This window comes from Sminthopsis crassicaudata, chromosome 1 (assembly GCF_048593235.1).
Source record: "Sminthopsis crassicaudata isolate SCR6 chromosome 1, ASM4859323v1, whole genome shotgun sequence".
In the NCBI taxonomy this organism is placed as follows: Eukaryota; Metazoa; Chordata; class Mammalia; order Dasyuromorphia; family Dasyuridae; genus Sminthopsis; species Sminthopsis crassicaudata.
Window position 1 is genome coordinate 139,279,899 of NC_133617.1, and position 23,296 is coordinate 139,303,194.

The following is a 23,296-nucleotide window of genomic DNA, read 5'->3' on the forward strand; positions in this document are numbered from 1 at the left end:
TCCTGAATTTGGCTGAGTACATATTGATCAGTCAACTAAGCTGTCAGTCTATACTTTTGCTTTTTCTCTTGGTTGAATAAACCCATAAAGAAGAGCAGTTGGAAGGGTTTGGAGCTGAAGTGGAGGTAGGAACAGAAAACCTAAATAACAACAATAAAATAATTCAACAACAACAACAAAAAAAACAAGGACTCTCATCAATATAAAAACAACTAGCCAAGTTTCAGAATTCTGATGATAAAAGCACTTTTAATGAAAAAATATCTTGAGACATGGCCAATGTGGGGATTTAGATTTTTTTATTATGCACATATGTTATAAGGATTTAGTTTTTCTTTTTCTATACTTTTTAAAAATGAAAGCAAAGACATAGGAAAGAGAAAAAATAAATGTCTTAAAAAATGTTATAATTAAAAAGGGACCCAATTCATCCTTTTTTATACTTGAGTTTCCTATTAGTTAAAATTATTCAGGTTGTTCATGGACAAAGATTTTCTCTTTTTTTATAGCTTTTTCTTTACAAAACATATGCATGGGTAATTTTTCAACACTGATCCTTGCGAAACCTTGTGTTCCAACTTTTCCCCTCCTTCCCCCTATCCTCTCCCTTAAATGACAGGGAGTCCAATACATGTTAAATATGTTGAAATACATATTAGATCCAATATATGTATACATATTTATACAGTTATCTTGCTGCACAAGAAAAATTGAATCTAGAAAGAAAGAAAAAAACTTGAAAAGGAAAACAAAAATGCAAACAAACAATAACAGAAAGAGTGGAAATGCTGTGTTGTGACCCACATTCATTTCCCATATTTCTCTCTTCATTACTGAACAAATAAAACTGGTTTGAATCATCTCATTGTTGAAGAAGATATCCACTTCTATCAGAATACATTTTCATACAGTATTATTGTTGAAATGCATAATGATCTCCTAGTTCTGCTAGGATCACTTAGCATCAATTCATGTAAATCTCTCCAGTTCTCTCTGAAATCATCCTGCTGGTCATTTCTTATAGAACAATAATATTCCATAACATTCCTATACTATAATTTATTCAGCCATTCTGCAATTGATGAGCATCCATTCAATTTCCAGTTTCTAGCAACTACAAAAAGGGCTGCTACAAACATTTTTGCACATATAGGTTCCTTTCCCTTCTTTAAGATCTCTTTGAGATATAAGCGCAGTAGTAAATTTCTGGATCAAAGGGTATGTACAGTATGATAACTTTTTGAGCATAGTTCCAAATTGCTCTCCAAAATGGTTGGCTCCATTCACAATTCTACCAACAACGTAATCAGTATCCCACTTTTCCTACATCCCCTCCAACATCCGTCATTATCTTTTCCTATCATGTTAGCCAATCTGACAGGTGTATAGTGGTATCTCAGAATTGTCTTAATTTGTATTTCTCTGATCAATAATGATTTGGAGCACCTTTTCATATAGTTTCAATTTCTTCATCTGAAAATTGTCTGTTCATATCCTTTGACCATTTATCAATTGGAGAATGGCTGGATTTCTTATAAATTTGAGTCAATTCTCTATATATTTTAGAAATGAGGCCTTTATCAGAACCTTTGATTGTAAAAATGTTTTCCCAGTTTATTGCTTTCCTTCAAATATTGTCTGCATTCGTTTTGTTTGTACAAAAACTTTTTAACTTATTATAATCAACATTTTCCATTTTGTGATCAATAATGGTCTCTAGTTCTTCTTTAGTCACAAATTCCTTCTTCCTCCACAAATCTGAGACGTAAACTATCCTATGTTCTTCTGATTTATTTATAATCTCATTCTTTATGTGTAGATCATGAACCCATTTTAACCTTATATGGTGTTAAGTGTGGATCAATGCCTAGTTTCTGCCATACTAGTTTTCAATTTTCCTAGCAGTTTTGTCAAATAGTGAATTCTTACCCCAAAGCTAGGGTCTTTGGGTTTGTCAAACACTAGATTTTTATAGTTATTGATTATTTTGTCCTTTGGCCCTAACCTATTCCACTGATCAGCTATTCTATTTCTTAGCCAGTACGAAATGGTTTTGATGACTGCTGCTTTATAATGTACTTTTAAATCTGGTACAGCTAGGCCATCTTCATTTGATTTTTTTTTTCATTAGTTCCCTTGAAATTCTTGACTTTTTGTTCTTCCAAATGAATTTTGTGTTATTTTTTCTAGGTCAATAGAATACTGTCTTGGGAGTTTGACTGATAGATATAGCACTAAATAAATAGATTAGTTTAGGTAGAATTGTCATCTTTATTATATTCACTTGACCTATCCAAGAGAACTTAATACATTTCCAGTTGTTTAGATCTGACTTTATTTGTGTGGAAAGGATTTTGTATTTTTGCTCATATAGTTCCTGATTTTCCCTTGGCACATAGATTCCCAAATATTTTATACTATCAGCAGTTATTTTAAAAAGAATTTCTCTTTTTATCTCTCGTCGTTGGATTTTGTTAGTGGTGTATAAAAATGCTAATGATTTATGGGGATTTATTTTGTATCCTGCAACTTTGCTAAAGTTGTGGATTATTTCTAATAGTTTTTTTAGTAGATTCTCTGGGGTTCTCTAAGTACACCATAATATCATATGAAAAGAGTGATAATTTGGTTTCCTCATTACCTATTCTAATTCCTTTAATCTCTTTTTCATCACTTGTTACCAAAACTAGCATTTCTAATACTATATTGAATAGTAATGGTAATAGTGGGCAACCTTGTTTTACTCCTAATCTTATTAGGAATGGTTCCAGTTTATCCCCATTACATATGATGCTTACTGATGGTTTTAAATAGATGCTACTGACTATTTTAAGGAAAAGTCCATTTATTCCTATACTCTCTAGTGTTTTAATAGGAATGGGTGTTGGATTTTATCAAATGCTTTTTCTTCATCTATTGAGATGATCAAAGGATTTTTGTTAATTTGGTTATTGATATAGCCAATTATTCTAATAGTTTTCCTAATATTGAACCAGCGCTGCCTTCCTGATATAAATCCTACTTGGTCATAGTGTATTATCCTGCGGATGATTTTCTGTAATCTCTTTGCTAATATTTTATTTAAGATTTTTGCATCAATATTCATTAGGTCTTTAATTTTCTTTATTTTTGTATTACCTAGTTTAGGTATTAGTACCATATTTGTGTCATAAAAGGAATTTGGTAGGACTCCTTCATTCCCTATTTTTTTCAAATAGTTTATATAGTATTGGGATTAATTGTTCTTTAAATGTTTGGTAGAATTCATGTGTAAATCTATCCAGACCTGGGGATTTTTTCTTAGGGAGTTGATTAATAGCTTGTTCTATTTTTTTTTTCTGAAATAGGACTATTTAAGCAATTTACTTCCTCCCCTATTAATCTGGGAAATCTATATTTTGTGGGTATTCATCCATTTCATTTAGGTTATCAAATTTATGGCATAAAGTTGGGCAAAGTAAGTCCTAATTATTGCTCTAATTTCCTTTTCAATAGTGGCAAGTTCTCCCTTTTCATTTTTAAGATTAACAATTTGATTTTCCTCTTTCTTTTTTCTAATCAAATTTGCCAAAAGTTTATCTATTTTGTTGGTTTTTTCATAAAACCAACTCTTAGTTTGATTTATTAATTCAATAGTTTTTTTTTTTTACTTTCAATTTTATTAATCTCTCCTTTTATTTTTAGACTTTCAAGTTTAATATTTGATTAGGGATTTTCAATTTGCTCCTTTTCTAACTTTTTTAGTTGCAAGGCTATTTCATTGATCTTCTCTTTCTCTATTTTATGCAATAAGCATCTACACATATAAAATTTCCCCTTGTTACCACTTTGGCTGCATCCCACAAATTTTGGTATGTTGTTTCATTATTGTCATTCTCTTGGATGAAATTATTTTTTTTTTATTATATATATATATATATATTTTATAATATTATCCCTTGTATTCATTTTTCCAAATTACCCCCCCTCCCTCTATTCCCTCCCCCCAACGACAGGCAATACCATACATTTTACATGTGTTACAATATAGTCTAGGTACAATACATGTGTGCGAATATCATTTTCTTGTTGCACAATAAACATTAGTCTTGGATGAAATTATTAATTGTGTCTATGATTTGCTGTTTGACCCATTCATTCTTTAGGATGAAATTATTTAGTTTCCAAATACTTTTTGGTCTATTTTCCCCTGGCTTTTTATTGAATGCAGTTTTTATTGCATTGTGATCTGAAAAGAATACATTTACTATTTCTGCCTTTCTGCAATTGATTCTGAAATCTTTATGTCCTAATATATGGTAAATTTTTGTATAGGTTCCATGAACTGCCAAGAAGAAAGTGTATTCCTTTCTGTCTCCATTCAGTTTTCTCTAAAGATCTATCATCCCTAACTTTTCTAATGTTCTATTTACCTCTTTAACTTCTTTCTTATTCATTTTGTGGTTTGATTTAGCTAGTTCTGAGAATGCAAGGTTGAGATCTCCCACTATTATAGTTTTGCTGTCTATTTCTTCTTGCAGCTCTCTTAACTTCTAAGGAATTCAGATGCCATATCACTTAGTGCATATGTGTTTAGCATTGATATTGTTTCATTATCTATGGTACCCTTTAGCAAGATATAGTTTCCTTCCTTATCTCTTTTAATTAGATCAAGTTTTGCTTTTACTTGATCTGAGATCAGGATAGTTACCCCTGCTTTTTTTTTTTTTACTTCACCTGAAGCATAATAGATTCTGCTCCAGCCTTTTACCTTTACTCTGTATGTATCACCCTGCTTTAAATGTATTTATTTTAAACAAAATATTGTAGGATTCTAGCTTTTAATCCAGTCTGCTATCCGCCTCTGCTTTATGGGAGTTCACCCCATTCACATTTATGGTTAAAATGACTAATTCTGTATTTCCTAACATCTTATTATCCCCAGATTATACTTTTCTCTTTCCTTTTACCTTACCCCCCTCCCCAGTATTTATCTTATGGGGACCACTTGCCTCAAGCAGCTCTCTTCCTTTAGAATCCCTCCCCCTTGGGGGGCGGAGCCAAGATGGCGGAGAAGAAACACACGACTCAGTGAACGTCCTCACTCCCTCACAACCAATTAGATAAATTAAGTCTCAAAATTAGCTCAGGACTGATAGATACCACAAGGACTGGAAGCACGACTTACCAGCTGAAGAGAATCTGGAGTTTCAACAGGAAAGGTCAGTTCTCAGGGGAGGAATAAGAAAGACCAGCACAGACGGTGGGGTAGGGGCACACTGCGCCCATTGCGCTGGGAAGGGCTCTGGGATCAGAGAAGCCACTGAGGTAAAGGAATCTGGCACAGGCTGTTAGCTCTTCTCTGCTAATTATTTAGCAGTTCAGAAGAGAAAGCCAAAATATTTTAAAACTCAGATTAGATTTTCCCCGATCCTGGGGGGTGACTCGGCAGACTCGGCGCCAGGGGGTGTGGCCTCAGCTCCCTCCTGAGAATAGTTAAGAGACTGACAAGTGGGTGGATACGGCCCAAGGCAACACACACTGCCTAGCATAGCTGGAGGGAGTGGAACTCAGCTCCAGGAAGTCCCAGAGAAGCGGAACCTTTGAACTAGGGACCGCGGTTTCTGGCAGACACTTCCAGTTTGAGCGCAGGGGCTTCTTACGTCACCTGCTGCAAACATCCACTCCCCACCCGGACACATAGCCTGGGCTTCCTGCAGTCTTCACTATTCTACGCCCTCGAAGCACAGTAGTGCTAATCACCTCTGAGGCACTTCCAGGGAGGGGGTGGGGAACTCTCTCCCAGAGCTCTATCTTAGCTCAGGCACAGGGGCCGCTGCATCCATCCAGTCTGGGAGGAAGCTGGTAAAGAAGTAAATAATTTCCTACCCCAGGGACAGACCCCAAAAGATTTTTTTTAAGTATGAGCAAAAAAGCTAGAAAAACTATAGATTCCTTCTATACAGAGAAAGAGCGGGTATCCAACCCCGAGGAAGTTAACAGCAAAGATTCAGAAGATAACAACCTAAAGGGGAACGATTCCTGCCCCCCATCACATAACTCTCTCCTAGAAGAAGCTCTTAAAAAATTGAGGGAGACCGAAGAAAAATGGGGAAAGGAAAGGGAAGCTATGAAATTGGAGTTGGAAAAAATAAAGAATTCACAGGAGATGCAGGGAAACAAAATTAGTGAATTAGAAAAGGTTAAAAAAACACAGGAAAGTAGGATTTCTGAATTGGAAAAGATAAAAAAGTCTCAAGAAAATAGAATTTCTGAATTGGAAAAAGAAAATAATTCTCAAAAAAAAAAAATTAGGGAAATGGAAAAAAATTCAATAGAGCAAAATAATTCATTTAAAAACGAAATTGGGCATTTACAAAAAGAACTAAAAACTGTGAAAGAAGAAAATAACTCCTTAAAAGTCAGGATGGAACAAATAGAAATGAATGATTCACAGAGAACCCAAGAATCAGTCAAACAAAACAAAAAAAATGAGAAGCTGGAGAACAACGTCAAATACTTACTGGGAAAATCTATAGACCTGGAAAATAGATCTAGGAGAGATAATCTGTGGATTGTTGGACTTCCAGAAAACTATGACCAAAAAAAGAGCCTAGATTCTATTTTACAGGAAATTATCAAAGAGAACTGTCCAGAGATAATAGAAACAGAAGGGAAAGTAGATGTGGAAAGAATTCATCGAACTCCTTCTGAAATAGACCCTAAAAAAAGAACACCACGGAATATTGTGGCTAAGCTGCAGAATTACCACACAAAGGAGAAAATCCTGCAAGCAGCTAGAAAAAAACAATTTAAATACCAAGGTGCCACAATAAGGGTCACCCAAGATCTGGCTGCCTCCACATTAAAAGATAGAAGGGCTTGGAACCTGATATTCCGTAAGGCAAAAGATCAAGGACTGCAACCAAGAATGAACTACCCAGCTAAGTTTAGCATCTTTTTCCATGGAAGAAGATGGTCATTCAATGAAACAGAGGAATTCTATATGTTTCTAAGAAAAAAACCAGACTTAAACAAAAAATTTGATCTACATCCACAAGACTGAAGAGAAACAGAAAAAGGTACACAGAACCCTTGAGAACTGTAACTCTGTTGTGGGTATATAAAAAATACTCAAGGATAATTTGATTTTACTGATATAAAAGAAAAAAAGGGGGGTGTAGTAAAGGGAAGGAGGTCGGTTCAGAAAAAGGGGAAGGAGTGATAAAAAGAGGGAAACTACATCCCAGGAAGAGACATAGAAAATACACCATATCTGAGGGAACTTAGTGAGGGGGAGAATCATTGTGTGAATCTTACTCTCATCAGAAGAGGCTCAAAGAGTAAATAATTAACATATTTGTTTTTCAGAGAATTTTCTCTCACCTCATTAAAAGGGGGGAGAGGAAAAGGGAAAAGGAAAAGGAGAATAAGTGAAGGGACTTGGAGGGAGGGGGGAGGGATCCTAAAAAAAAAAAAAAAAAAAAGAGGGAGGGTTGCGCGTCACAAGGGGGGTCTGTAAATTAAATATCGGGGAGGGGGATCAGGGGGGTCAAGGGAAAAAAGCATAATCTGGGGATAATACGATGGCAGGAAATACAGAATTAGTAATTTTAACTGTAAATGTAAATGGGATGAACGATCCCATCAAACGGAGACGGATAGTAGATTGGATCAAAAAGCAGAACCCTACAATATGTTGCCTACAGGAAACACACTTAAAGCAGGGAGATACATACAGAGTAAAGGTAAAAGGTTGGAACAGAGCCTATTATGCTTCAGGTAAAGCCAAAAAAGCAGGGGTAGCTATCCTTATCTCAGATCAAGCAAAAGCAGAAGTAGATCTCATTAAAAAAGATAAGGAAGGAAACTATATCCTGCTGAAAGGTAGCATAAATAATGAAGCCATATCAATACTAAACATATATGCACCAAGTGGTATAGCATCTAACTTTCTAAAGGAAAAGTTAAGAGAACTGCAAGAGGAAATAGACAGTAAAACTATAATAGTGGGAGATCTCAACCTTGCACTCTCAGATTTAGACAAATCAAACCACAAAACAAACAAGAAAGAAATTAAAAAAGTAAATAGAACATTAGAAAAACTAGGTATGATAGACCTTTGGAGAAAACTGAATGGCAATAGGAAGGAATATACTTTCTTCTCAGCAGTTCATGGATCCTATACAAAAATTGACCATATACTAGGACATAAAGATCTCAAAATTAAATGTAGGAAGGCAGAAATAATAAATGCCTTCTTCTCAGATCACAATGCAATAAAAGCTACATTCAGTAAAAAGTTAGGGGTAAATAGACCAAAAAGTAATTGGAAACTGAATAATCTCATCTTAAAGAATGACTGGGTGAAAGAGCAAATTATAGAAACAATTAACAATTTCACCCAAGATAATGATAATGATGAGACATCATATCAAAATCTTTGGGATGCAGCTAAAGCGGTAATAAGGGGAAATTTTATATCTTTAGAGGCTTATTTGAAGAAAATTGAGAAAGAGAAGATTAATGAATTGGGCTTACAACTTAAAAGGCTAGAAAAAGACCAAATTATAAACCCCCAACCAAAAACTAAACTCGAAATACAAAAATTAAAAGGAGAAATCAATAAAATTGAAAGTAAAAAAACTATTGAATTAATAAATAAAACCAAGAGTTGGTTTTATGAAAAAGCCAATAAAATAGATAAACCTTTGGTAAATTTGATCAAAAAAAAGAAAGAGGAAAATCAAATTGATAGTCTTACAAATGAAAAGGGGGATCTTTCCACCAATGAAGAGGAAATTAGAGAAATAATAAGGAGTTACTTTGCCCAACTTTATGCCAATAAATTTGATAACTTAAGTGAAATGGATGACTTCCTCCAAAAATATAGGCTCCCTAGATTAACAGAGGAGGAGATAAATTGCTTAAATAGTCCCATTTCAGAAAAAGAAATAGAACAAGCTATTAATCAACTCCCCAGGAAAAAATCCCCAGGGCCAGATGGATTCACATGTGAATTCTACCAAACATTTAAAGAACAATTAGCCCCAATGTTATATAAATTATTTGAAAAAATAGGGGATGAAGGAGTCCTACCAAATTCCTTTTATGACACAGACATGGTACTGATACCTAAACCTGGTAGATCGAAAACTGAGAAAGAAAACTATAGACCAATCTCCTTAATGAATATTGATGCTAAAATCTTAAATAAGATATTAGCAAAAAGACTTCAGAAAATCATCTCCAAGATAATACACTATGATCAAGTAGGATTTATTCCAGGAATGCAGGGCTGGTTTAATATTAGGAAAACTATTAATATAATTGACCATATTAATAATCAAATTAATAAGAACCATATGATCATCTCAATAGATGCAGAAAAAGCATTTGACAAAATCCAACATCCATTCCTACTAAAAACTCTTGAGAGTATAGGAATAAATGGATTATTCCTTAGAATAATCAGGAGTATATATTTAAGACCGTCAGTAAGCATAATATGCAATAGAAATAAACTGCAACCTTTCCCAGTAAGATCAGGAGTGAAACAAGGTTGCCCACTATCACCATTACTATTCAATATAGTACTAGAAACGCTAGCCTCGGCAATAAGAGCCGAGAAAGAGATTCAAGGAATTAGAGTAGGAAATGAGGAAATTAAACTATCACTTTTTGCAGATGACATGATGGTATACTTAGAGAACCCCAAAGACTCTGCTAAAAAGCTACTAGAAATAATTCAAAATTTCAGCAAAGTGGCAGGATACAAAATAAATCCACATAAATCCTCGGCATTTTTATATATCACTAACAAAATGCAACAGCAAGAGATACAAAGAGAAATTCCATTCCAAACAAATGTTGAGAGTATAAAATATTTGGGAATCCATCTACCAAAGAAAAGTCAGGAATTATATGAGAAAAATTACAAAACACTTGCCACAAAAATAAAATCAGATTTAAATAATTGGAAAGACATTCAGTGCTCTTGGATAGGCCGAGCGAATATAATAAAGATGACAATACTCCCCAAACTAATCTACTTATTTAGTGCTATACCAATCAGACTCCCAAGAAACTATTTTAATGACCTAGAAAAAATAACAACAAAATTCATATGGAAGAATAAAAGGTCAAGAATTGCAAGGGAACTAATGAAAAAAAACTCAGAGGAAGGTGGTCTAAGTGTACCTGATCTAAAGCTATATTATATAGCAGCAGTCACCAAAACCATTTGGTATTGGCTACGAAATAGACCGGTAGATCAGTGGAACAGATTAGATACAAAGGACAAAAAAGGGTACATCTATAGCAATCTAATCTTTGACAAACCCAAAGATTCCAACATTAGGGATAAAAATTCATTATTCGGAAAAAACTGTTGGGAAAACTGGAAATTAGTATGGCAGAAATTAGATATGGATCCACACTTAACACCATATACCAAGATAAGATCAAAATGGGTCCATGATTTAGGCATAAAGAGGGAGATAATAAATAGATTAGAGGAACAGAGGATAATCTACCTCTCAGACTTGTGGAGGAGGAAGGAATTTATGACCAGAGGAGAACTAGAGATCATTATTGATCACAAAATAGAAGATTTTGATTACATCAAACTAAAAAGTTTCTGTACAAATAATACTAATGCAAATAAGATTAGAAGGGAAGTAACAAATTGGGAAAATATTTTTAAAAACAAAGGTTCTGACAAAGGTCTCATTTCCAAAATATATAGAGAACTGACCATAATTTATAAGAAACCGAACCATTCTCCAATTGATAAATGGTCAAAGGATATGAACAGACAATTCTCAGAGGAAGAAATTGAAACTATATCCACTCACATGAAAGAGTGTTCCAAATCACTACTGATAAGAGAAATGCAAATTAAGACCACTCTGAGATACCACTACACACCTGTCAGATTGGCTAAGATGACAGGAACAAATAATGACGAATGTTGGAGGGGATGTGGGGAAATTGGGACACTAATACATTGCTGGTGGAGTTGTGAAAGAATCCAGCCATTCTGGAGAGCAATCTGGAATTATGCCCAAAAAGTTATCAAACTGTGCATACCCTTTGACCCAGCAGCGCTACTACTGGGATTATATCCCAAAGAAATACTAAAGAGCGGAAAGAGACATATATGTGCCAAAATGTTTGTGGCAGCTCTTTTTGTTGTAGCTAGAAACTGGAAGATGAATGGATGTCCATCAGTTGGAGAATGGTTGGGTAAATTGTGGTATATGAAGGTTATGGAATATTATTGCTCGGTAAGAAATGACCAGCAGGAGGAATACAGAAAGGGTTGGAGAGACTTAAATCAACTGATGCTGAGTGAAATGAGCAGAACCAGAAGATCACTGTATACTTCAACAACAATACTGTATGAGGATGTATTCTGATGGAAGTGGAAATCTTCAACATAAAGAAGATCCAACTCACTTCCAGTTGATCAATGATGGACAGAGGTAGATACACCCAGAGAAGAAACACTGGGAGGGGAATGTAAATTGCTAGCACTAATATCTGTCTGCCCAGGTTGCATGTACCTTCGGATTCTAATGTTTATTGTGCAACAAGAAAATGATACTCACACACATGTATAGTACTTAGACTATATTGTAACACATGTAAAATGTATGGTATTGCCTGTCGTCGGGGGGAGGGAATAGAGGAAGGGGGGGTAATTTGGAAAAATGAATACAAGGGATAATATTATAAAATATAAATATATATATATAATAAAAAAAATGTAAAAAAAAAAAAAAAAAAAAGAATCCCTCCCCCTTAAAAGCCCTCCCCCTTTCTTATACCTTTCCCCCACTATTTCTGTATTCCCTTTTATTTTTCCTACCCCTTCCCTTTTTATTTTTCCCCTCCCACTTTTTAATAAGGGGAGAAAAGTTTCTCTGTAAACCAAATATGTCTAATATTTTCTCTTTGAACCAAGTCTGTTGAGAGTAAGGTTCACACAATGTTCATCCCCCTCCTTTCTTTCCCTCAGATACAATAGGTTTCCTTTGCCTCTTCATGGGATGTAATTTCTCTCTTTTTACCTCCACTTTTCCTGTTTTCTAGTAAAATCCCCTTTCCACCTCTAGTTCTTTTTTATATTATAACAGTAAAGTCAAATTATACATGCATTCTCTATGTATACCCATAATAGAAATACAGTTCTCAAGAGTTCCTTTTACTTTTTTTATGCTTCTCTTTGAGTCCCATATTTGGAGGTCAAATTTTTTGTTTAACTCTGTTTTGTTTTGTTTTGTTTTCATCAGAAATAAATGGAATTCACCTGTTTCATTGAATGCCCATTTTCTTCCCTGGAAGAAAATGTTCAGTTTAGCAGGATAGTTTATTCTTGACTGCATTCCAAGTTCCTTTGCCTTTTGGAATATCAGATTCCAGGCCCTTCAATCCTTTAATGGAGAAGCTACTAGATCCTAAATAATCTTTATTGTGGCTCCTCAGCATTTGAATTGGTTGTTTTTTTTTTGTTTGTTTGTTTTGTTTTGTTTTTGTTTTTGTTTTTTTTCTGGCTGCTTGTAATATTTTTTCCTTGGTTTGATAGTTCTGAAATTTAGCCACAATATTCCTTGGAGTTTTACTTTTGGGGTCTCTTTCAGGAGGTGATCGATGAATTCTTTCTATGGTTATTTTACCTTCGGATTCTTTGACATCTGGGCCGTTCTCTTTGATGATTTCCTGAAAAATAGTGTCTAGGTTCTTTTTTTTTTTTTTTTTTTTTTTCCATCATGATTTTCAGGGAGCACAATAATCTTTAGCTTAACTCTCCTAGATCTATTTTCCAGGTAGGTATTTAACATTTTTCTATTTTTTTTTTCATTTTTTTAGTTTTGTTTGACTGATTCTTGATGTTTCACATCATTCATTTCCATTTGTTCAGTTCTGATTTTTAATGAATTATTTTCTTCATTTACTTTTTTTTCTTTCTTTTTTGCTTCTTTTTGTATTTATCCAACTGAGTTTTTAAATGAGTTGTTTATTCTATGGAATTTTTTTTCCATTTCACAAAAATTTTAAGGAGTTATTTTCTTTTTTAAATTCACAAATTCTATTTTCCTGAGAGTTCTTTATCTTTTCCAGTTCACATATTCTGTTTTTCAGGGAGTTGTTTTCTTTTTCTAATCTATCTTTTAACGAATTGTATGTCTTTTCCAAACCCTCTTGCAAAGCTTTCATTTTCTTTCCCCATTTTTCTTCTAGCTCTCTTTTAAGATCCTTTTTAATTTCTTCTAGGAGAGCCTTGTGTGGTGGAGACCAGGCTTCATCTGGAGACAATATGCTTTTAGTCTACTCAGGGTTTAAATTGTGTTCTCTTTCACTAGAGAAACTTTAGTCTATATGTCTTTAGTTAGAGCTCACTTTGCCTTTTTACTCATTAATTTAAAAAAAAAAAAAAAAAAAGTTGGGATTTGCTTTTAGGCCATGGAAATTCTAAGCTTCCTCTACAGACACCTGGAAGTGGCTGAGCTGGGTCCATGCTGACCCATGCTCCTGGTGCTGGGTGGATGTGGCGGGGTCCTAGGTGCTTTGAGGTACACTCTTCACTTTTTTTGTTTGTGTTGGAAGTTTTATAACTTCTCTGCTGATCTACTGGCTTGCAACCAGAGCAAAGTAGCCAACACTGTGGTAGAATCCTCCCTGTAAATTCTCCACCCCATGGAGAATCAAGCCCCCTCCCCCCATTTGCTCAGTGTGAGCTAGCTTCCCTGCCTGGGCTTGGCCTCCTCCTGTGCCCGTGCCCAATCAAAACAGACCTTTTCTGGCAATCTTCGAAATTATCTTCTGCTGGTAATTTGCTGCACTCCCAATATTTGGGGATTCTACCAATCTGGTTGAATTTTGTAATTAGTGTGAGGATAGTAAGAGAGCTCAGAAAGAAGTATATGTCCTCTCCACCATCTTGTCTCCACCCTGGACAAAGATTTTCCATCTATTCCCTTAAATGAGAAAACTACAGCATGAATTTTGGGTAAGGGATGAATAAAGACTAAGGTCTAGGGAAACTTGGTTCTTGAGCCAACAACAAAAAGATTGCTATTGTTGTTCAGTAATGTCTGACTCTTTGTTATCTCATTTGGAGTTTTTTTGGCTAACAAACTGGATGGTTTGCCATTTCCTTCTTCAGCTCATTTTATAGATGAGGAAACTGAGGCAAACATGATTAAGTGAATTACCCCGGATTAAACAGCTAGTTAGTGTCAGAGAACAGATTTGAATTTAAGATGAGTCTTCCTAATTTTAGACCCAGCACTGTATCCATTGAATGACCTAGCTGCTTGTGCAAAAAAGATATTGCTTTACAAATCTCAAAGTGTGTAGTTTTGTTTTGTTTTGTTTTTCCCCCAGAGCTATATCCTTCCAGAATCTCAGCTATTACCAGATTTAAATCCCTGCATTCACTGAAAGTATTTGTATACTAAATGCATAAATTATTTAATCCAGTCAGCTTCTCAATATGCAACATTTTCTTACTTGAGCAGGAGGGAGGGACTAATGACTTTAAGAGCAAACCCACCATGGTGACCTTTGCAAAAGGATCTTTTTTTGTGTTTCCAGGGGCCCTGCAATTTCAGGCTTGGCATCAGGAAGGCCAGGTCATTATTGAAAAGGCATATAACAGCACCTTTAGGCATTTTTGTTAGATCTTCCCAATTCCTAGAATACTTTTCCTCCTCTGCTCTGAATTTGGACGCTCCTGATTTCCTTAAGTCTCAACTAAAATTCCATGTTCTACAGGAAATCTTCCCCAAACTCTTTTAATTCCAGTGACTTCCCTTTGTTATTTCCTATGTACCCTCTGTGTAGCTTTAATATGTTTATTTGCATGTTGTTTTCTCCTTTAGATTATCAGTTCCTTTAGGGCAAAAATTCTTTTCCTTTTTTTTTTTTTTTTTTTGGAATGGGGGCAGTACCTCTAGGTTTAGAAAACACAATAGGTGATTTAATAAAAATTTATTGATTAACTGATAGAACAGTGGGTGGGAATGTATAGCCAAGCTTCTTTAATCATAATGGTATTGTGTAACTGAATGTGGGGATTACAAAATTATGTTTTGTTAGCATTAAATGTTTGATTTGTATACCTATTTCATATACCGATATATCCAGAGTTACGTAAACATTTCTGGGGCAAAAAAAAAAAAAAAAAAAGGAATCATGGCTGGAAAAGTTTAAGAAGCCCTGGTGTAAAAGCACCAGGATGACTATGAGGTAAATGTTAGCAATCTGTTAGAGAGCATACATTCTAATCTAATATTTTCTTCTTACTTTCCAGGCAAACTTTCCCTGGAAGAATTCATTCGAGGAGCTAAAAGTGATCCCTCCATAGTGCGCCTCCTGCAATGTGACCCTAGCAGCGCAGGCCAATTCTGAACCCCATTTCCATTGTCTGGATGAATTCTATAGAGCTGCTTTTTTTTTTTTTTCTTTTTTTCTTTTTTCTTTTTTTTGCCAAACATTGGTGGTGATGTTGCCTCTGTATGGCCAGATATTCCTTCTTCTGTGACATCTTTTAGCTTCTTTTGTGGATGTGTTCATGGGAATGCCAATTGCTCTCATATGCTTGTCAAGAGCATGGACAATACTGTTCTACACAGATTTTGTGGTGTTCATTGTTTTGAGAGTTTTTTATTATTGTTGTTGTTATTTTGATTTAACATGTTGTCCTTAAAACTAAGGATCATGGATGCCAGTTTAAAAAAGTATATGACCCTGGAGCATCATGCCTGGGGGCTCTAAGAAATTTAAAAGGTATTTTAAAAAAAATCAAAAAAAGAGATTAAAAAAAAAAACTTCCTTGATGTCTATTGCTGAATATACTTAAGTGTTCCAAATATAGATGTAGTTAAGGATTGTTCCCAATAACAAGTTGTACCTTAGGCCCCATGCATAGCCACTGAACAGGCCTGAACAATCAACCCATGATGGACCACTTCCAGTGTGAGCTGTAACTTCTAAGCTGTGAACATTTCTAAGGATGAATGAGCAGAAAACAGGGGCAAGATGACTCAGCTGATTTTAAAAAAACGAGTTTACACTAGTCAACATAGCTTTATTGAGGAAGTGAACAAAAAGCTCCCATAATCTCTTTCAAAACCAGGCCTATATTAGTCACTTTTTGTGTTAATAGACAAGAATGTTGTAAATATACAGTGATGGATAATGAAGACAAAACAGTATTCTGGAATGCTGACAAGAGATGCATGTATAATGAGACCTTGGGAAAAGGTGGTAGTGTTCTTCCAGTCTTACTACAAAAGACTGTTTTTATTTTTGTTTTGGTAGCTTATTGTGTGGTAAGCCAGCTCTAATGGATGTCTGATATCGTGTTTTGAAGTCATATATTCTGTCTGCACAGATGCGCCAGTCAATAGGTGTATTTTATGTATTTAAAAAAAAAAGAAGAGGAAAAAAATCTACCAAAAGGGCCCAGTTCTTCATTTTATGTTTCCAAGTAAAGGACAATTAGGAAAGGAAGGAATTCATACTTAGCAGAGATGGGAATCTTAGGCTATTACCAGGACCATAATCAATGAGCATGGAAACCTAGTGCTGCTTTGATGCCTTGGAAAAGAAGAAAATGATAGATGCATATGTCCTTGGGGCTTCCAGAGCCTCAAACCTAAAATCTGTGACACTTTCTGAGATGCTCATCTTCCCAGATCAGGGATGTCCCTAAAAGGCAATCTCCATCCAGTATCTTTGGCTAGGGCCATCACCTAATTCTTTCAGTAAAGTATCTGAAAGCACTGAAAAAGTTGGCAGAGGAACCCAGGATAGTGATGGATGGGATAAGAACATGGGAGGTTTTGTCATTACCAAATACAACCAGATCCTGATTTTGCTTTAGGAATGATGCCAGGTTCTCTACCCTTTCATGCAAACTACTGGTTAATTTAGATTTCAAATTAAGAATTTGAGTTTAACCCCAAGGCATTAAATATCAGTGAACAGCAGAGGAGGGCTTCATTCTTCACACCAATTGACTGGCTAGTAGCTAGAGCTCTCGGGGAAAGATATCAAGCATGGCCCACCAAAGAGACAGGTTCCCAAGTCCAGCACAGACTGCCTCTATAACAGAAAACACAGAGGGCAAGCAGAGACATTGCATTTGGAAACATTAAGAAAAGCTATATCTAGGCAGCACAATGAGCACATAGAAATGAATGTCATCCTCCTATATCATTAGCAATTCAAGAATCCATTCAAACTGGTAACCAAAAATTATGTTTATGTATATATATATATATATATATATATATATATATATATATATATATATATATATATATATATATATACATATCTCCAAATTCATGCAGCTGGTGGAAATGGACTGAAAAATCTCTGAATAAAACTTTCTCTGTATTGGGGGTATTTTAGCTAGTTATATCCCACCTTGACCTCTTCTATGTGCCAGGCACTATGTACTAAATACTGAAAATATAAAGAAAGGCAAAAATAAAATAGTCCCCTCCTTCTAAGTTCACCACCCTTTAGTGGAGAGACAATATTCAAACAACTTTTTACAAATTAAAAAGTGGATAAATCAAAGATAATCTCAGAGAGAAGGCACTAAGATTAAAGAGACTCTTGAAATACTTTCCTGAAGAAGATGGAAATTTAGCTGAGATGTGGGAATATAGAAGTAAAAAGTAAACCCCCCCTCCCATCAAAGGAAAGACAACAAAAGGAGAAGACAGGAGAGGAGTAATATGTTGTTATTTGTCCTTCATTCTCAAAGAGGACCAATGACTGGAAATGTGGGAAGGAGTCAGATTTGGAAGGACTTTAAAAGTCAAACAGAAGATTTTATGTTTCTATTCTTGTTAATTTGATTATACAATTTTCTCTTTTCCTTACCAGCCTGGAGATTAAAATCGAATTAGATAATGTGTTTTGGATTGTCTTCCACTCAGAAATCTCCAAAGGTTTTCTGTAGTCTAGCTTTCTTTAAACTTTAAATCCTGTTGGTGATTGAGCTTTATCTTTGAAAGGAAGTGTAGTCCTGCCTCACCAGAGCCCTTCCCTGAGCTTTATTTTCATGATTTTGCAGAAGTTGATGTTGTTTTTCCTTCCTTCTCCAAGAGGACCATTTCATCAGGGAGGTAATGTCATGATATGCAAGTGAATTGGATTTGAGTGAGTCATCTGGACCAAGTATAGATCAGGATGACTGGAGATGGCCCCAAATGAAATGGGAGATTTTGGCCTTTTCAAGCTAAAAGTCTTTACTGGTCTCAGTTTGACTGAGGCAATTGCCCAATCAGTGATTAGGGGTTTTCCACAAGTACCTGTGGATCAATGAATGTGTTTCTTTCTTTTAGTTTTTAGTTATGAATTAATGAATGTATTTGACTCTTGTAGCTCTCCTTTCCAATTTCTTCCTATTCCTCTAACTCCTCTGAATCAGAAAAAGAGCTAAGAATCATCATTGAAGGCAGGGATAATCTGGAGAATGACTCCTGCTCTGTCAGAATCCAGGGCCTCACCATCCCCCGCTCAGTACCAAGACCAATTAAAGAAAATGCAAACCTCTAGTAAATAAATACAGAAAGGCTTGCTTTCTACATAGAGTTGACCTAGTGTCCCGAGAATCTGACACACATTAGCTGAGAGCCTTTAGAGAAATCATTTGCCTCTTTGTACTCTAAGCAATCCTCTTCATAAACTAAATTACAGAGGAAGTGCCAGCTTGCATTGGTAAAGGGCGATTCCCTTCTGAGAGTTCCCTGTATTAGTGAAATCACAGATTTAGTTCCCATTTATATCTTTGTTTCTACAGAGAACTCAATGGAAGGGGCTACCAAAGAACAGCTTCTACCTTCAATGTAGCTTTGAACTCTAGCTACAGTGCTCCCACAGTGAGAGGTGTGAGGGTGCAGGGTTGACCCAAGAATGTCTGAAATATAGCTTGCCCCTTCACATTCACCTCATTTATACTGAACAGAAACCCTCAGAGAAGGGATGTGATTTGTTAAATGCCATTGGCAATGCCCTTCACTCAATTGCCTCTGCTGTAAGACCTGTTTCTGCACTGTTGCACTGTTGGGGAATGAATACCACTTGCCCTAGCTTCCATTATGGAGGACCCATGGTAGCCTTGCCTGGTTTAAGAATTACAGAACCTAAAACTTCTTCTATTGTTTTTTTCTTGGAGGGGTCATGATCAAATCATTGTACTAAAGGACTTTAAAAGAGATGATTGAAAAGGTCTAGGTCATGCCTCCTTGGCCACAGACTCTTACTAAATTGCAATTTTTTTCTTCCAAAGAAGCCCAGTGTTGGAGGGAGGGCATGGTATCTCAGCTGTACAGGACAGAAATAACTGGACATGTGATGATTGTGTACACTCAACTAAATGTATTGAAATCATCTTCTCCCTTGCTTACCACTGATTATTTTTGCTATTCACATGGATTATATTTCTCCTTCTCCATCCCAGAAGCTACCAGTCAGTACTGTATGTAGTTTAATGCAATGCAAAGGGACTGTGTTAAAGGAACATCAGCATACTGAAGCCTAATAGATTTTGTTCAATATTTCTGCAAAATAACATTGAGTCCTGGAATCTCTGGAAAAGGAAAATGTCCAATCCAAAATAAAGATGATATTTGATGTTTGAGGGACTGGAATAAAATGGCTTACAACTTGAAGGACTCCAAAGAGTACTGTAGCTTTACTCATGAAGTGGGGGGAAGGGGGAAAGGATGAGTCAAAGAGTGTCTCATCAGCATTATCTAACAGTTTATTTGCCACTAATGGATTCAACTAAACTGGTAGTTGCAGATCGCTTCACTGAATTGGCACTGCATCCATAGAAGATGTGTAAATCTCAGCTGGCAATGATGCATTTTTGCAGTTAATAAAACCATCTAAAATCTGTGATCCAAAACCCATTCCCCTGAATTAACACTGATACCTCCATCTTCCTGAGCAAGATGCTAATATTTCCACCAGAAGGTGATAGGGACAAGTCAGTACCAGCCAGTTCACTCTACCTATGACCTACATGGAAGAGGTAGAATCTTCTGGTTCTTATGAATTTAAGAGTGCTAACTCTATTTGCCTTTCTAAAAGAACGTATGAGGGGAGGCTGCACGGTACAGTGCTGAACTTGGAGTTACAAAGACCTAGATTCAACTTTGCCTCTGATATTTAACTAGCTATGTGACTAAGGTCAAAACATTTTTAGCTTCCCTGAACTTCAGATTTTTCATTTGTAAGATGGGTATGATAATACCCATAATACCTACCTCACAAGCTTATTGTGACATTCAAAGGACACAATGCATGCAAAATTTATAGCAGAATATGAATGGCAATTATTGTTTCCCACTCTGTGAGTAAATTTCCTTATCTTATTCATCTTTATTGCAAAGCTTCTTTAGATCTCCTCCCTTTCTGGGGATTTTAAGAAATGCTAGCCCAAATATTTGATATCAAAAATAAAACCTAAACAGCCTTCTCTGTACAACATGCATTTGTGTATCACCATAAAGCTTCGTATATGTTCCCATTCCATGGGAAAGGAATTTAGTGGAAACTTGCAGAATTCCCATCTTCAATCCAATCCAAGGCTGCTATTACTGAAATATCCAAGAAATTACTCACTGGGAAAGCAATGTCCTTTAACTATTTTTTCACAACTATAAAGAAGTCCATTCACTGAGCCAGTAGCAGCTTCTGAAATCTCTCTTTTAGCTTTGTTTCTAGAATTACAGAGTTTGGTTATTGATGCAAAGCTTATACTGGACTGTCTTCCTCTAGCAGAAGAAGAAAATTTTTATGTTAATAACAGGATGAAGAATTGAAGAACAAATGCTGGTGCATAGCTATAATCCCTGCTGCCACAGGAAACTGAAGCAAGTGGATAGCTTTGGTAATTCTGGGCTGCAGGGGAGCTAAAGTGAATTAGGCATCCACACTAAGTCCAGCTTCCATATGGTAAGCCTCTGGAGAGACAGGACACCATGTTGCCTAAAGAAGAGTAAATTGACACAGATCCGAAAAAGAACAGGTCTGTTGCCAATCAGTAATGAAATCAAGAGTGAAGGCCCCTACATTTCTACTTTGAGGCAAAATAGGGAGATTCGGTTTCAAAAATGAATGAATGAGTGAATAAACAAACAACTGAATGAATGAATGGACGGTATATATAAATATATATTCAAATGAATGAATGGATGAATGTCAACAGAACCAAACTAATAGGAAGCTACAAGTCCAAGGCCTTGATCTGTGAGATGATGACCAGGCTCTGTGCTTCAAAAACAAAGGGTCACTTTTGATCTGATAAAGGAAAGAGAGCTCTTAGAGACACAATAAAAAGGAAAGGCCAAAGAAGTTAATTTGTAATGATGTCACCTAAGATAGAAACATTTCTTATTATCTGAGGTTATTATATATTATATAACCTAATTATCTAGTTTTTGTTGGAGATATATCTCCACCAATATCTTAATCATTTCTGTTATCTCTAGATCTGTAAAGAGGTGAAAGAGGGAAGGAAAGAGACAGACAGAGAAAAAAAGAGAGAAAGAAAAAGAAAGAGATGAGTAGGGTGAGAAAGGCAGAGACAGAGACAGACAGAAACAGAAATTCAGACAGACAGAAACAGAGAAAGACAGAGACAGAGAACAGAAGTCCCTGCTCTATTAATTACAAAGGTTGATAAATGCAGGTGAAAATATCATCACAACAAAATTCTCCAAATAGCAGAAAAATTCCCAAGTTTTCTAAGCCTCCACCAAGGACTTACTTGTGTCAAACAATTTTCTCCACAACCAATTAACGATAACAACCACAAATCACATTTCCATAGCATTGGAAGATAAAGCCCTTTCCTTACAACAAAGCAAAGAACTAGAACAGCCCCCTGGAGTCTGTTGTACTCAGGCTGCAATTAGAATCTCAACACCTTTGAGGAGATGGGGCTTAGAGATGATTCCTATCCAATCCAATCATTATGAAGACACAGACACAGAGAAGTTAAATGATCACACAGGTAGCTAGTAACAAAATGAGGAGAACCATTAAATTCAATAGTCCAAAACCACAGATTCAGAGGCCCACAGGATTTTCATGAAATGTCCATATTTTCTATACCTTGTTAATTTAAATGAATATCATATGAAGATGAAAATTTAACAACTGGCTCTGGCTTGAGCTAAATCTTGCATCCTTCTCTGTATGTATTTGGCTGTAGTTTCTCATTTCATGTCATTTTTTCTTAACACAATTCTAGGAAATGGCTTTAGCTTGCTTAATCATAGGGAAATTAGGTGGTTCAGTAGATAAAACACTGGACCTGAATTCAGAAAGACCTGAATAAGATCTGTAGTCAGATACAAGTCATTTAATCCTTTTTGCCTCAGTTTCTTCATTTGTAAAATGAGAATGAAATGGCAAACCACTCCAATAACTTTGCCAAGAAAACCCTCAAAATGGGGGTCATGAAGAGTCAGACATGACTGAACAACAATAAGAAAATTTTATGAAAATACTTCAGAAATTCTGGAGCCAGTATGCGGAATCAATTTCTGACTTGTTTCTTCTCTCTCATACTCTTTTCAAACAATAAGAAATGACTATATAATTAGTTTGAAGCTATTCCCATAGTGTTTAGTATAATTTCAACCATCTGATAAGACTATAACCTCAAAAGAATATAAATGGAAAATAAGGGTCTGCATCCACCTCAGACACTTACCAGCTGCATAACTTTGGGCCACTCACTTAACTCTGCCTCGGTTTCCTCATTTGTAAAATGAGTTAGAGAAGGAAATTGCAAATTACTCCAGTATCTTTGTCAAGAAAATTCCAAATGGGTTAAACAAGTAATGGGGTTATCAAGGCTTAGACACAATTGAAAAATGGCTGAATAACAATCAACAAAGATGATCTTGGATAAATTCCTTCATGTTTCCTGAACTCTGTTTGCCCATATGTTTAAAAAAGAAAAAGGCATTTGAATTGGATGGTTTTTGAGGTCACTTCTAACTCTTAGTTCTACAATCTTATTATTTCTCCTCAAAAATCCTATATTCTCATTGAGCTAAGATTTGGGAAACCCATTGGTTTTTTTTAAACAATTAAAACAAACAGTAATATAGCAGAATATCACTGCTGATGAGATCATATGATTCCAGGGAGATTTTTGTTTGTATTGATAGAATTTTAATAGTAGTACAGGCCACCTTCCTGACCCCAACCTCTGGAACATTATCATTTCACTTGATATTTTGATGTATTTTATTGATGTAGGTATCCC

At 35.6% G+C, this 23,296-nt stretch overlaps 1 protein-coding gene across 3 annotated transcripts in view; it reads left to right on the forward strand.

Moving 5' to 3' along the window:
- The window catches only part of NCALD (neurocalcin delta), a 561,236-nt gene extending 541,553 nt beyond the window's left edge, over window positions 1–19,683 (forward strand). For all 3 annotated transcript variants that reach the window (XM_074267943.1, XM_074267935.1, XM_074267928.1), the window contains one exon: window positions 15,299–19,683. In XM_074267943.1, the coding sequence (XP_074124044.1) occupies window positions 15,299–15,396 (98 nt within the window). In that variant the 3' untranslated portion in view covers window positions 15,397–19,683. The remainder of the gene's footprint in view (window positions 1–15,298) is intronic.
- The last annotated feature ends 3,613 nt before the right edge of the window (window positions 19,684–23,296 follow it).